Source organism: Oncorhynchus mykiss, chromosome 6, assembly GCF_013265735.2.
Source record: "Oncorhynchus mykiss isolate Arlee chromosome 6, USDA_OmykA_1.1, whole genome shotgun sequence".
In the NCBI taxonomy this organism is placed as follows: Eukaryota; Metazoa; Chordata; class Actinopteri; order Salmoniformes; family Salmonidae; genus Oncorhynchus; species Oncorhynchus mykiss.
This window is the reverse complement of record NC_048570.1, coordinates 45,179,036-45,194,999: the sequence shown is the minus strand read 5'-3', so window position 1 is coordinate 45,194,999 and position 15,964 is coordinate 45,179,036. Positions and strand designations below refer to the sequence as shown.

The window sequence follows — 15,964 nt, the reverse complement described above, 5'->3', positions numbered from 1 at the left end:
GGCTAGTTTGTCATAATCCTTCCATTAATTGGTCTAGTAATTCTATCCTCTCCTGGAACGTCTCTTGTCATGTGAAATGTTTAATGTCTGCTATCCCTCCTGTTTCCTCTGTCTCTTCTTCACAGGAGGAGCCTGGTGATTTGACAGGGGTGCCGGAGGAATATCACGATCTGCGCACGGTGTTCAGTCGGTCCAGGGCCACCTCTCTTCCTCCACACCGGTCGTATGATTGTAGTATTGATCTCCTTCCGGGAACCACCCCCCCCCGGGGTAGACTATACTCTCTGTCGGCTCCCGAACGTAAGGCTCTCGAAGATTATTTGTCTGTAGCTCTTGACGCCGGTACCATAGTCCCCTCCTCCTCTCCCGCCGGAGCGGGGTTTTTTTTTGTCAAGAAGAAGGACGGGTCTCTGCGCCCCTGCATAGATTATCGAGGGCTGAATGACATAACAGTGAAGAATCGTTATCCGCTTCCTCTTATGTCTTCAGCCTTCGAGATCCTGCAGGGAGCCAGGTTTTTCACTAAGTTGGACCTTCGTAACGCTTACCATCTCGTGCGCATCAGGGAGGGGGACGAGTGGAAGACGGCGTTTAACACTCCGTTAGGGCACTTTGAATACCGGGTTCTTCCTTTCGGCCTCGCTAACGCTCCAGCTGTCTTTCAGGCATTAGTCAATGATGTCCTGAGAGACATGCTGAACATCTTTGTTTTCGTTTACCTTGACGATATCCTGATTTTTTCACCGTCACTCCAGATTCATGTTCAGCACGTTCGACGTGTCCTCCAGCGCCTTTTAGAGAATTGTCTTTTTGTGAAGGCTGAGAAGTGCACTTTTCATGCCTCCTCCGTCACATTTCTCGGTTCTGTTATTTCCGCTGAAGGCATTAAGATGGATCCCGCTAAGGTCCAAGCTGTCATTGATTGGCCCGTCCCTAAGTCACGCGTCGAGCTGCAGCGCTTTCTCGGCTTCGCGAACTTCTATCGTCGTTTCATCCGTAATTTCGGTCAGGTGGCAGCTCCTCTCACAGCCCTTACTTCTGTCAAGACGTGCTTTAAGTGGTCCGTTTCCGCCCAGGGAGCTTTTGATCTCCTCAAGAATCGTTTTACATCCGCTCCTATCCTTGTTACACCTGACGTCTCTAGACAGTTCGTTGTCGAGGTTGACGCGTCAGAGGTGGGAGTGGGAGCCATCCTTTCTCAGCGCTCCCTCTCTGACGACAAGGTCCACCCATGCGCGTATTTTTCTCATCGCCTGTCGCCGTCGGAACGTAACTATGATGTGGGTAACCGCGAACTGCTCGCCATCCGGTTAGCCCTAGGCGAATGGCGACAGTGGTTGGAGGGGGCGACCGTTCCTTTTGTCGTTTGGACTGACCATAGGAACCTTGAGTACATCCGTTCTGCCAAACGACTTAATGCGCGTCAGGCGCGTTGGGCGCTGTTTTTCGCTCGTTTCGAGTTCGTGATTTCTTATCGTCCGGGCTCTAAGAACACCAAGCCTGATGCTTTGTCTCGTCTCTTCAGTTCTTCAGTAGCCTCCACTGACCCCGAGGGGATTCTCCCTGAGGGGCGTGTTGTCGGGTTGACTGTCTGGGGAATTGAGAGGCAGGTAAAGCAAGCACTCACTCAGACTCCGTCGCCGCGCGCTTGTCCTAGGAACCTTCTTTTCGTTCCCGTTCCTACTCGTCTGGCCGTTCTTCAGTGGGCTCACTCTGCCAAGTTAGCCGGCCACCCTGGCGTTCGGGGTACGCTTGCTTCCATTCGCCAGCGTTTCTGGTGGCCCACCCGGGAGCATGACACGCGTCGTTTCGTGGCTGCTTGTTCGGTCTGCGCGCAGACTAAGTCCGGTAACTCTCCTCCTGCCGGCCGTCTCAGGCCGCTTCCTATTCCCTCTCGACCGTGGTCTCACATCGCCTTAGATTTTGTCACCGGACTGCCTTCGTCAGCGGGGAAGACTGTTATTCTTACGGTTGTCGATAGGTTCTCTAAGGCGGCTCATTTCATTCCCCTTGCTAAGCTTCCTTCTGCTAAAGAGACGGCACAAATCATCATCGAGAATGTTTTCAGAATTCATGGCCTTCCGTCAGACGTCGTTTCGGACAGAGGTCCGCAATTCACGTCTCAATTTTGGAGGGAGTTTTGCCGTTTGATTGGGGCTTCCGTCAGTCTCTCTTCCGGCTTTCACCCCCAGTCTAACGGTCAAGCAGAACGGGCCAATCAGACTATTGGTCGCATCTTACGCAGTCTTTCTTTTCGCAACCCTGCGTCTTGGTCAGAACAGCTCCCCTGGGCAGAATACGCCCACAACTCGCTTCCTTCGTCTGCGACCGGGCTATCTCCTTTTCAGAGTAGCCTCGGGTACCAGCCTCCGTTGTTCTCATCTCAGTTCGCCGAGTCCAGCGTCCCCTCCGCTCAGGCTTTTGTCCAACGTTGCGAGCGCACCTGGAAGAGGGTCAGGTCTGCACTTTGCCGTTATAGGGCGCAGACTGTGAGAGCTGCTAATAAGCGTAGAACGAAGAGCCCTAGATATTGTCGCGGTCAGAGAGTTTGGCTCTCCACTCAGAACCTTCCCCTTAAGACGGCTTCTCGCAAGTTGACCCCGCGGTTCATTGGTCCATTCCGTATCTCTCAGGTCATTAATCCTGTCGCAGTGCGACTTCTTCTTCCGCGATATCTTCGTCGCGTCCACCCGGTCTTCCATGTCTCCTGTGTTAAGCCCGTTCTTCGCGCCCCCGCTCGTCTCCCCCCCCCCCCCCCCCATCCTTGTCGAGGGCGCACCTATCTACAGGGTCCGTAAAATCTTGGACATGCGTCCTCGGGGCCGTGGTCATCAGTACCTAGTTGACTGGGAGGGGTACGGTCCTGAGGAGAGGAGTTGGGTTCCCTCTCGGGACGTGCTGGACCGTGCGCTGATTGATGATTTCCTCCGTTGCCGCCAGGTTTCCTCCTCGAGTGCGCCAGGAGGCGCTCGGTGAGTGGGGGGGTACTGTCATGTACTGTCATGTTGTCTTGTCTCTGTCCTTTCCCTTCACCCTGTCTCCCTCTGCTGGTCGTGTTAGGTTACCTTTTCTCCCCCGCTTTCCCCCAGCTGTCCCTTGTCTCCTCTAACTACCCATTCACCCCGTTCCCCACCTGTTCCCTTTTTCCCTCTGATTAGGTCCCTATATCTCTCTCTGTTTCTGCTCCTGTCCTTGTCGGATTCTTGTTTGTTTGTGTCATTCATGCCTGAACCAGACTGCCGTCATGTTTGCTGTAACCTTGTCCTGTCCTGTCGGAATCTGCCGGTCCATCTGAGCCTACCTATGTTTGGTAATTAAAGAAGCTCTGTTTAAGTTGATTCGCTTTTGGGTCCTCATTCATGCACCGTAACAATAGCCTACTCAAAATTATGCAGTAAAGGCAAATGTAAGTGTATATACAAGATAACAGGGTATAAAAACAAAAACTGAGAACAGGCACACCTTGTTTCCTTAACACGCACACGCACACGCACACACACACACACACCTTGTTTGCTCCTGGGGAATCTGATGGAGTGGTGCAAACAGGCACATCCTCTTCTGGTAAGGGATCAGCCTTTGAAGCCTGTAATAAAATAAACAAGAGGAAACGTCTGTAAGAGAGGGATGGGCCGATGTGGTCTGTTAATCACAACATTCACATACAGTAGCAGGACAATGTATAGCATACGTAGATGTCGATGACGCCCCCTAGACTGCCCCAAAGGTGCCAGAGGTTGGTTCATATCATCATACTCCTAACTCTCAGTAAATCATAAGGCATGACTTCCACAGATAAAGATAGGCCCTAAAGCCCTTTGGCTAATTCAAACTCTAGCCTGTTGCTGCTAATTTCTGAGAGAGCAGGGTGTGAGACTGGGGAGTTGACAGGTCGTTCATTCATCACAGTGAGACATGTCGCAGACCACTCCCTCCCAGATCTGACTCTGGCTTGCCCTTGTGCTGCCCCTTACACACACGCACGCGCACACTGATTGAAGTTGATTTAACAAGTGACATCAGTAAGGGATCATAACTTCACCTGAATTCACCTGGTCAGTCTATGTCAATGAAAGAGCAGGTGACCTTAATGTTGTGTATACTCACAACAGTATTGTGCTTGAGACCACCTAAAGCGAGACCAATTCAAGACCAAGACTGGAGCAAATCGAGTTTGAGTCAAGACCAAGACCGGAGGGTGTGGGGGTAAAGACCGAGTCAAGGCCGAGACCGGAGGGGGTGGGGGTAAGACCGAGTCAAGGCCGAGACCGGGAGAGGGACAAGGGAAAAGGGGAATATGCGAGTCCAATTCAAGACCATGATTGTAATTTTGTCAAATCAATACCATAATTAGATTTAAAAATGTCCAGTATTTCTGTGTTCATATTTCAGATCAACATATGGACTCTTTAAGAAATTCTAAATATTGAAAAAAATGCATGCTGAGGGAAAATAGAGCCCCTCTATTACTAACCCAAACACAGTGGGGAACAATGGGCCTTCTATGCCTTCATAGAAGGGCTAAGGATTTATAAAATAATGATTATAAAAATATTATAATAATTATAATTATATCATTATTTTCAATTATGTTCTGATTTAATCTCTTTTTATGGGGAAAGGAAAGGGTTAACACTGAAGAGAAGAAAATATCCAATCAGGATTTTTCTTTGCTGATCTCTGGGGAGATACATCTAGCTAGCTAAATCAGCCATTGGAAGCTAGATAAAGGCATCTGGCATGTAACTTTATTAGGGCAGATTTTGGAGTGACATTGGAATCAGCCAATCACATTTTGAATTAATGGGTGGCACCGTTTTTAGAAAACGAATGGAAACTTCTCCTTTCTTGAATGCCAACAGGTAACTGCGCAATAGCAAGCAGTAGTTTTCCCAAAGTCTAGCTAGCTAGCTTTTGTTGTCGGCTAGTTTGCAGTGGCTGCAGCAGAGGATGAAGTTGCTAATTTGTTAGCTTCTCCCTTTTCAAGAATAACTTTTAAAGTTTTAATTGATCATCATCTGGTGAGTGGAACTGTGTTTTTTATTGCAGTGTGCTTGCTGTTGTCTCTTTGAAAATAACTTATGTGTATGAAACATTGTTGTATTTAAAGTGGAACTGACAGCATTTTAGCAACATTAAATCTGATTGGATCTGTTCATATACAACCCCAGGAAGAATATGACACTTTTAAAAACATTTTCTGACAAGTGACCACTTAAATATGGTAATTTTCATAAATTCTCAGAATATTTGGGAATTACGTATACTAAGGCATTTGTGAAAATTCTATAGCAATATAGAGTGGGAAAGCGCCCATGCATTTGGACAATTAATAGACACTGATGTAAATAAAACCGAATAAACCAAATAAAAACATCTGTCTGTACTCCAGCACTTTGTATTTGACATGATACAATGACTATGAGGTGAAAGTGCAGACTGTCAGCTTTAATTTTAGTGTATTTTCATCCATATCGGGTGAACCGTTTCGAATACTTTTCGAAACGGGGGGACTATGTACAAAAATATCCTGATAGGGATGAAAATACGCTCAAATTAAAGAGGACACTGTACATCAAACACATGGTTTCCATGTGTTTGATGCCATTCCATTCACACCGTTCCGGACATTATTATGAGCTGTCCTCCCATCATCAGTCTCCTATGGTAGGTGTAGTACGACTGCTCAATACAGCCTTTGTAACAATTGATCATACAACTGAGTCTTCACTAACACAATTCAAGGGATGCAACTCAGTGAACAAATAGCAATTCCTCATGTAAGATTAACGTTATATCATCGTTGTCTCCTACTGCTTCTGACACCACGTGAATGAGATGACTCCAACGAGACAGAGACAGAGAGAACGAGAAACAGAGAGGGGGGGAGACCAATGTTCCAGCATTCAAGAATATAAGCCTCCTCTCCATTTTAATGTTGTCACTTTTAATGTGGACTCTGCCTCTTCCCTCCGCTCTGCTCGCCAGGCAAGCTGCCTAGCTGCCTCAGCAACTGAGCGTCCCCGATAACTATGATGAATGCAATGTCCACAGGAATAAACCACCCATTTCACATTATCCAATGATGTGTTAGGTGCCAATACCCGATGTATCTGCTGCTGCTACTTAATGCCTGCTGATTTGCTGTGATGGCCTCTGCTGCTAGCCTAAAGCACAGGTATAATCGCCTTATAAATGGAGCCCGCCCTCCTATGTCTTACTTCAGATGCATTTATTAGGGACTATGTAGAGAGGCTGTGTATAGAGGAAGACAAACCATGGGCCTCCATGCCTATGCATTATCTAAACAGGATATGGAATATTCACTCTATAGACAAAAGGTCTAGATGGGATAACATTAAAGGAGAAAATCTCATAGCTACTGGAATCCCACAGAGGCTGGTTAAAGTAAACTGGCCAATGTGTGTCTGCATCTTTCACTGAGCCGAACCCTCTTGCTTTCGGTGGCTAGGGACAGAATTGAGAAGGGTTTTTGATGTAATTTTGAGGCATGAGAGCTGGGGCTGAGGAAGTATTTGATTTGTGATGACAGACAGACACACTCTCTGTGTCACTGATCTGTTCATCGCAGAGGATCACTGTCCATTAACAGTAAATGGAGTTACGTGTCGGGCCTGAGGGTGTGTGTGTGTGTGTGTGTGTGTGTGAGACGCTGAATGGCCCGGTCAGTCCAAGGGGACAGGACTGATAAATGAGGAGATAGACAGGACGCCATGAAATGAGTGCTCAGACACATCACACACAGACACACACACCACCGCCCACCAGAGAGAAAATATTACTTGCATATACAGGGAAACCGAGTTCAACGGTAGAAAAGAGGGTACATGAAAGGAGAGAGCGAGAGAGACAGTGCGCACGAGGGAGAGAGAGAGAGAAGGAAGAAAGATGAAATAATAATACATTACTTATCCAATAACTAAAACTTTCATCTTCACTCATCATTATTATGATATACTGGCAAAAAACATAGGTGTTAATTTTAGTGTCAAAAATGCTAATTCATGTTGTGATTGAGTGTCATGGCCTAGTGTAATGGAACTGGCAGTAGGCTACATGGTAGTCGTATGAAGGATAATAAATATTTAGGCATACTTTGTGAGCTATTTTAGGCTGGCCTACCATAAACTGTCACATAATTAAACTAGGCCTACTCAGTAGCCTAAATTATTCTTATTCGATTAGACACAATCTCCAGATACATACAAGGCCAGGGGGAAACAATCACCTCTTCCACAGGTTGTCCCAGTGATTCTAGTATGAGTCTCTTGGTTTCAAGGTACAGCGGTTGTCCGACCTCCTCATAGGGTCTCCAGGGGGCTGCTCTATAGCCCTGCCGGCTCAGCTGCCACTGTCGTCGGTGATAGTTATCCCAGAACACCTGCTCCCTGGTCGGCTGACAGGCGGACCACACCGTTCTGCTCCGGGCCTGGCGCATTTCTCCTGACGGTTTAAGAATCGGAAGCGGTTTGATTATTACGAAGTGACGCGGGTCTAGTGCTGCATTTCGATGAGTCGTCATTGTAATAACAGCCCCAGCTCTAGACAAAACGTTGTGTAGGCCACGTTTTTAAAATATATCGTAGCACTCAATGTTTTTTTTATTGAAATTGCCACGATTATTTTTTTAAATAAAAATAAGAAACCGCAGAACGGGCTGTTAGACTTTGGCACCGGCGTCTACATTGAACCACACGCATTTATGTTGTAGGACCCTGTCTCCCGTGGTTACAGAGAAACTCAGCCCACACAGAAAGTGAAAGGTGGTAGTCTATATGTCATGGCAGGCCCAACTATCTCGAAAACACAATACCAATGCACATGCTTGTATGGGATTCCTGGGAATATGGATAGCTTTCTCTTATATTATTTATCATTCAATGACTTTTTGAGGATGTTACTGTTGGTACAATAACACATGCACATGCCTAGTAGGACTTTCACCACTATAAATCTCTAACATCCTTTTGAAGATATACCTATCATTACTTTCCTCCATGTATTCACAATCTTGTCCAAGGTTTATATTAGTTGTCTAGAAGAAGACAGTGGGGAATTGTAAACAGCAGCAATCTTCCACAAAACCCCAATTCAACCTCTGCTAACAACATCTTGCCTGCTCCTTGAAGTAGAAACTTGCTGAATGACAGAGACATCTGTTCTATCGGGTTTGTGCTCCAATGGGCAGTGTGTCAGTATCTCAAGGCGTCTCACAGATGAAACAATTACATCTCTGTCATAGCTGATAAAAGATGGGAATGCTAATAACCCCACTGAAAACTGCCAAAACGAATAAAAATAAGCTTTTCAGAGGGCACACACACCAAATCAACACAAGCACACACACATGAACACACACATGCACACACACACTGCACAAAAACATTTTAGATGACACAGAACATTTCGATCCCAAATTCCCACGGGAGGCATTTCATGCTCCAAAACAAACAGCATCTCTATGAGCTGTGACTCAACTCTGAGGATACACACTGATGTCCTGTTGGAAACACACACCCTTCCTTCCTCCCTCCCTACCTTTAAGTAATCACTGATCTAACACAAATGGATAGGTCTAAGCAATGATTCTATCACATAGCGTTCACATAGCCAATCATATCAGATAAGGGATTTCTTCGGGTAAGGTAGGAAGGAAGGATGAAAGGGAGGAAGGAAGTATTTGAAAAGGGCCTGACTTACACACCTTTCATCATACAGCTGAGACCCTATAGAGAGAATAAAGATCACTAGAGCGTGAGAAAATTGGCCAGGTCTGTCACAGTCGGGGCTGGGCCTGGACAAGACCTCCTCCACACACACACACACACACACACACACACACACACACACACACACACACACACACACACACACACACACACACACACACACACACACACACACACACACACACACACACACACACACACACACAGACGTGAGATGATGGGCCGGGGCTCTCACAGCCGGGGCAGGACTATGCTCCTCCAACTCGTACAGAGTCTGGAGTCATCCAGCAGCTATTTGCCATTTCCCCCTCACAGTTATAAATACATGTAATTAGTTCTGTTTCTGTCTGCATCCCAAATGGCACTCTATTCCCTATATAGTGCACTACTTTTGACCAGAGCCCTTTTGACTAGCGCCCTAAAGTAGTGCACTATAAAGGGAATAGGGTGCCAGAGTGTATGACCCCTTCTCCCTGGCCCTGACTCTGAGGCGCACCCATCACCTCACCCTCACATTCCCCTCTCATAGGATAACCATTAGTGCTTAATAAGTGCTAAAACAGACAGTGAGGGTATATAAAGAGCCCTAGAGACTTCTCGGTCTTCACTGCACAGTGCTTCTTCTCTTCTGAAAGCCCTCCTCTCCTTTGTTATAAGAATTCATCCTCCTGCGACTCTTCCTCATTAAAGACGACTTCTGCATTTCTTATTTGCTCCTCTAATATTTTTTCTGAATCATGACCGAGCAGACCAAAGCGTACACAGCGGCCCCATCGGCACCATCACGTCCCCACAACTCCCGGGACTTATTCTGGTCTGCCCTCCGGAGCTGGTGGCAGTCCCCGAGCCCCAGTTGCCTCCTCCCCAACCAGGATTTTGGCCTGCCACCATTCCTAGAGGCTGGAGACCTCCGTGAATTTAGCTGGATAGATAACATCCATAGACGCCTGGCGGCCAGCTCCTGGCCTGGGTACATGCCCTCTCTCCCCCTCTTGGTGCCCTCCTTCCTGGTCCCGGCCTCCTCCATGCACCAGCCAGGCCCCAGGCTGAGCAGGGCAGAGTCTGCAGGGTTGCAAGGGCTGTCAGAGGTCCAGGAGGAGGGGTACAAGTGGAGGATCACCCTGGACGTCAGTCACTTCTCCCCTGTAGAGATCACTCTCAGGACCCGGGAAGGCTTCCTGGAAATCGGAGGTAGGCCTACACCTGTAGTGAAGCTATTGAAATGTATACTGAAATGTATACTGAAATGTATACTGAAATGCTACTCTTTTGTTATAGAATAGATGCATACAGTGTAATGAAACTGACATTATATGCTTATTTTATAGCACAGACAAAGTATATTATAAAGTAAAGGGCTGCTGTGTTGAACAAAACGCTGCTGTTATGTTATACAACAATAGTGTGTACTGAGACTGATTTGCTTCAGTGTTGTAAAGATGTATGGAGAAGCTTCACTCTATACAATCAAACCATAAACAGTCTGGTGTTTAGACAGGATGCCCACAGGACAGAGTTTGAGTGAGTTAGTGGAACACAACAGCTCAGGGAAATTAAGAGAGTAGGACTATGGTGGCGTACAGCAATCCATTTTTCCAAAATGGCACCCTACTCCCTATATAGTGCACTACCCAAAGTAGTGGAATACAAAGGGAACCGAGTGTCATTTGGGACACCTCCTCAGTGTTGATGTCTAGATCCTCTGTGGGTATTCATACTGCTAATATAATTTATATTTCTTCCTTAGGGAAACACGAGGAGAGACCAGACAAGCATGGCTTTATTGCTAGATGCTTTACCAGGAGATACACGTAAGTTTACACAAGAAAGCTTATTGATATTCATAATTTGAGAAATGTATTTAAGCTTCACCAGTTTGTATTATACATTTTAATGTAGCAAGAAGAGACACATCGTTTTTAGAATACAAATTTTACACTACTGTTTACACCAACATAAAGCAATACTAATGTTTATGACATTATAAATGAATGTTATGAGTACTGTACTTACAGACATGATGAATTATAAATATTATGTATTGTAATATTGTATTCATTGTATGTGTATGATAACATGATTGTGTGCTGTCCCAGGATCCCAAAAGGTATTGATCCTAAGATCATCCACTCCTCTCTGTCTGGTGATGGCATCCTGTCTGTGGAAGCTTCCCTTCCTGATCCCACCATCCCTGCTGACGTCATCATTCCCATTCAGGTCAGGTGAACAACTAACTAGAGGCGAAACATGAAATTCAACTGTATATAGTACTCATTGTCTGTGTTGGACAATTCCTTGCCTTCGACACTTAAAATAAAGTACGGTATGGAATAGGAAGTCGGAAGCATAGGAGGTATATCCTAGTTTGGAGAAATGACAAAACTGTATCTCTGTGTCTGTCCATGTCCTTTTTATTGTTATCTGTCACGTACATTAGAACACAAATACAGTGCATTGCGAAAGTATTCTGCCCCCTTGAACTTTGCGACCTTTTGCCACATTTCAGGCTTCAAACATAAAGATATAAAACTGTATTTTTTTGTGAAGAATCAACAACAAGTGGGACACAATCATGAAATGGAACGACATTTATTGGATATTTCAAACTTTTTTAACAAATCAAAAACAGAAAAATTGGGCGTGCAAAATTATTCAGCCCCCTTAAGTTAATACTTTGTAGCGCCACCTTTTTCTGCGATTACAGCTGTAAGTCGCTTGGGGTATGTCTCTATTAGTTTTGCACATCGAGAGACTGACATTTTTTCCCATTCCTCCTTGCAAAACAGCTCGAGCTCAGTGAGGTTGGATGGAGAGCATTTGTGAACAGCAGTTTTCAGTTCTTTCCACAGATTCTCGATTGGATTCAGGTCTGGACTTTGACTTGGCCATTCTAACACCTGGATATGTTTATTTTTGAACCATTCCATTGTAGATTTTGCTTTATGTTTTGGATCATTGTCTTGTTGGAAGACAAATCTCCGTCCCAGTCTCAGGTCTTTTGCAGACTCCATCAGGTTTTCTTCCAGAATGGTCCTGTATTTGGCTCCATCCATCTTCCCATCAATTTTAACCATCTTCCCTGTCCCTGCTGAAGAAAAGCAGGCCCAAACCATGATGCTGCCACCACCATGTTTGACAGTGGGGATGGTGTGTTCAGGGTGATGAGCTGTGTTGCTTTTACGCCAAACATAACGTTTTGTATTGTTGCCAAAAAGTTAAATTTTGGTTTCATCTGACCAGAGCACCTTCTTCCACATGTTTGGTGTGTCTCCCAGGTGGCTTGTGGCAAACTTTAAACAACACTTTTTATGGATATCTTTAAGAAATGGCTTTCTTCTTGCCACTCTTCCATAAAGGCCAGATTTGTGCAATATACGACTGATTGTTGTCCTATGGACAGAGTCTCCCACCTCAGCTGTAGATCTCTGCAGTTCATCCAGAGTGATCATGGGCCTCTTGGCTGCATCTCTGATCAGTCTTCTCCTTGTATGAGCTGAAAGTTTAGAGGGACGGCCAGGTCTTGGTAGATTTGCAGTGGTCTGATACTCCTTCCATTTCAATATTATCGCTTGCACAGTGCTCCTTGGGATGTTTAAAGCTTGGGAAATCTTTTTGTATCCAAATCCGGCTTTAAACTTCTTCACAACAGTATCTCGGACCTGCCTGGTGTGTTCCTTGTTCTTCATGATGCTCTCTGCGCTTTTAACGGACCTCTGAGACTATCACAGTGCAGGTGCATTTATACGGAGACTTGATTACACACAGGTGGATTGTATTTATCATCATTAGTCATTTAGGTCAACATTGGATCATTCAGAGATCCTCACTGAACTTCTGGAGAGAGTTTGCTGCACTGAAAGTAAAGAGGCTGAATAATTTTGCACGCCCAATTTTTCAGTTTTTGATTTGTTAAAAAAGTTTGAAATATCCAATAAATGTCGTTCCACTTCATGATTGTGTCCCACTTGTTGTTGATTCTTCACAAAAAAATACAGTTTTATATATTTATGTTTGAAGCCTGAAATGTGGCAAAAGGTCGCAAAGTTCAAGGGGGCCAAATACTTTCGCAATGCACTGTAGATACATGACCCTTAATCATAACCTGTATGTTTATTTTATGTTCTTTACTGCTACAGTGGGGCAAAAAAGTATTTAGTCAGCCACCAATTGTGCAAGTTCTCCAACTTAAAAAGATGAGAGAGGCCTGTAATTTTCATCATAGGTACACTTCAACTATGACAGACAAAATGAGAAAAGAAATCCAGAAAATCACATTGTAGGAATTGTAATGAATTTATTTGCAAATTATGGTGGAAAATAAGTATTTGGTCACCTACAAACAAGCAAGATTTCTGGCTCTCACAGACCTGTAACTTCTTCTTTAAGAGGCTCCTCTGTCCTCCACTCGTTACCTGTATTAATGGCACCTGTTTGAACTTGTTATAAAAGACACCTGTCAACAACCTCAAACAGTCACACTCCAAACTCCACTATGGCCAAGACCAAAGAGCTGTCAAAGGACACCAGAAACAAAATTGTAGACCTGCACCAGGCTGGGAAGACTGAATCTGCAATAGGTAAGCAGCTTGGTTTGAAGAAATCAACTGTGGGAGCATTTATTAGGAAATGGAAGACATACAAGACCACTGATAATCTCCCTCGATTTGGGGCTCCACACAAGATCTCACCCCGGGGGGTCAAAATGATCACAAGAACGGTGAGCAAAAATCCCAGAACCACATGGGGGGACCTAGTGAATGACCTGCAGAGAGCTGGGACCAAAGTAACAAAGCCTACCATCAGTAACACACTACGCCACCAGGGACTCAAATCCTGCAGTGCCAGACGTGTCCCCCTGCTTAAGCCAGTACATGTCCAGGCCCGTCTGAAGTTTGCTAGAGAGCATTTGGATGATCCAGAAGAAGATTGGGAGAATGTCATATGGTCAGATGAAACCAAAATATAACTTTTTGGTAAAAACTCAACTCGTCGTGTTTGGACGACAAAGAATGCTGAGTTGCATCCAAAGAACACCATACCTACTGTGAAGCATGGGGGTGGAAACATCATGCTTTGGGGCTGTTTTTCTGCAAAGGGACCAGGACGACTGATCCATGTAAAGGAAAGAATGAATGGGGCCATGTATCGTGAGATTTTGAGTGAAAACCTTCTTCCATCAGCCCGGGCATTGAAGATGAAACGTGGCTGGGTCTTTCAGCCTGACAATGATCCACATTATTAGTGGCCTAGCCAGTCTCCAGATCTCAACCCCATAGAAAATCTTTGGAGGGAGATGAAAGTCCATGTTGCAGAGCAACAGCCCCAAAACATCACTGCTCTAGAGGAGATCTGCATGGAGGAATGGGCCAAAATACCAGCAACAGTGTGTGAAAACCTTGTGAAGACTTACAGAAAACGTTTGACCTCTGTCATTGCCAACAAAGGGTATATAACAAAGTATTGAGATAAACTTTTGTTATTGACCAAATACTTATTTTCCACCATAATTTGCAAATAAATTCATTAAAAATCCTACAACGTGATATCCTGGATTTTTTTTCTAATTTTGTCTGTCATAGTTGAAGTGTACATATGAAGAAATTTACAGGCCTCTCTCATCTTTTTAAGTGGGAGAACTTGCACAATTGGTGCTGACTAAATACTTTTTTGCCCCACTGTATATGTCTCTTTAGGTGGAGAAGGAGGCCATAATTGAAGAGGGAGAGAAGGGTGGTGCCAAGCCAGAGAGGACTACCGAGCCAGACACAGAGACCCGGGACCCCCAGCCTTCTCCATCTGCCCCTGCTGTGGCTCCTGTGTCCCTGGAGACCGCTGACTTCACCCCCACAGAACCTGGCATACTACCACCAACTGAGGCTCTCGAGCGCTGGGATGAGTTCGCACGGGAAGTCCCTGGAGAAGAGGCTAACCCAGAGGCTCAACCAGACAGCGACGTGGCAGGACCCGAGAGGCATGAGGAGGTGAGAGGAGATGCAGATGAGAGGACCCCTACTGAGCCAGCTGGGGAGATGGCGAGACATCCCTCTGGGTCCGCAGATGATGAAGCCAGTGAAGAGGAAGGTCTTCCGACTTCCACAGAGCTCTTTGAGCACCTCAAGACTCCTGACAGCCCAGACACCCCAGACACAGTCACGTCTGACCAGGGGGAATACACAGACCAGGCCCATGACCATAGCGGAGAGCTCCAGCACCCGGAGGGCACAGGGGAGACAGCAGTAGAGCTCCCAAAGCCTGAGGATCCTGAGCCAGGCATGAGTCCACCAGAAGAGGTGGCTCACCACTCCCAGGAGCTGGAAACCCAAGAGCACCCTGATATGGAGCAACAGGAGTACACCAAGTAAAAATAAAAAGAGCCATGGCCATCATTTCATCATCCCATCAGGGATTCCCTATGAATCAAATCATCCTTCCCATCGCGCCTACATTCTGCAGTCTTCCTCCTCATGACTAGACTGGTTCCAGATCTGTTGTTCTGCCCACTGCCGACAATGACCATAGGGAGTTTGCAAGACAGCACAAACAGATCTGGGACCAGGCTACTTCATCATCAGCCAGCAGCAAAAGCTTGCGTAACTAAATATACCCTCACTCTGTATGTATGTGAAGACCCACATACATACTCACACGTTGGCGCTCCAATAAACCAATGGCAAAAGAAAAAGGCTAAAGCTATGTCCAATTGTAGTGTTACATTCATTTACATTATGTTTAAGTCATGTAGCATACAATCTTTTCCAGAGTGATTTACAATCAATATTCCATATGCTTTGGTATTCCTTGTGATCATATTGACACGCTGACCTCCAAATAACCTTTTCTAGATGGTTGATTATCACATCCACACAGTAATTGTTTACCTACCATGAGTACATAGGAACATGGATTCTTTATCATGTCGTTTCATGGTTTACACGTTTCTTGATACATATTATCTTACAGTAACCTATGTTTGTACAGCCGGGCCGCATTAAAGTCACTGCATGGTCAATCCGATGTCTGCATTGGCCTTGCAGCATTTCTGGTGATATGGCCTCTGTAGAAGTCAGGACAGTCATACTTCTTGCGCTTTGCGGACCGGCGCAGAGCTGTTAAGTAATGCTGCTGTGAAAGAAGTTGTCAAGGAAGTGAGTTTGTGTTTACACAGGACCTCTCCTGTATCAATCAATCCTTTGTCTACGTCCCAAATGGCACCC

The 15,964-nt window shown here is 45.5% G+C and overlaps 2 protein-coding genes across 4 annotated transcripts in view; one reads left to right on the top strand and one right to left on the bottom strand.

The window, feature by feature from the left end:
• The window catches only part of LOC110526028 (coiled-coil domain-containing protein 60), a 49,826-nt gene extending 41,945 nt beyond the window's left edge, over window positions 1-7,881 (bottom strand). Inside the window, exons 1-2 of one of the 3 annotated variants that reach the window (XM_021606612.2) lie at window positions 7,250-7,881; window positions 3,509-3,586 (exon numbers count right to left, since the gene is read on the bottom strand). In XM_021606612.2, coding sequence (XP_021462287.2) covers window positions 3,509-3,586; window positions 7,250-7,543 — 372 coding nt within the window. In that variant the 5' untranslated portion in view covers window positions 7,544-7,881. The remainder of the gene's footprint in view (window positions 1-3,508; window positions 3,587-7,249) is intronic. The other 2 variants (XM_021606609.2, XM_021606610.2) reach the window with 2 other exon arrangements.
• Window positions 7,882-9,347: 1,466 nt separating this feature from the next.
• LOC110526026 (heat shock protein 67B1) lies at window positions 9,348-15,760 on the top strand. The gene is made up of 4 exons (XM_021606607.2): window positions 9,348-9,941; window positions 10,498-10,561; window positions 10,847-10,967; window positions 14,444-15,760. The coding sequence occupies exons 1-4, from the start codon at window positions 9,488-9,490 to the stop codon at window positions 15,110-15,112; spliced, it is 1,308 nt and encodes a 435-aa protein (XP_021462282.1). The 5' UTR covers window positions 9,348-9,487; the 3' UTR covers window positions 15,113-15,760.
• The last annotated feature ends 204 nt before the right edge of the window (window positions 15,761-15,964 follow it).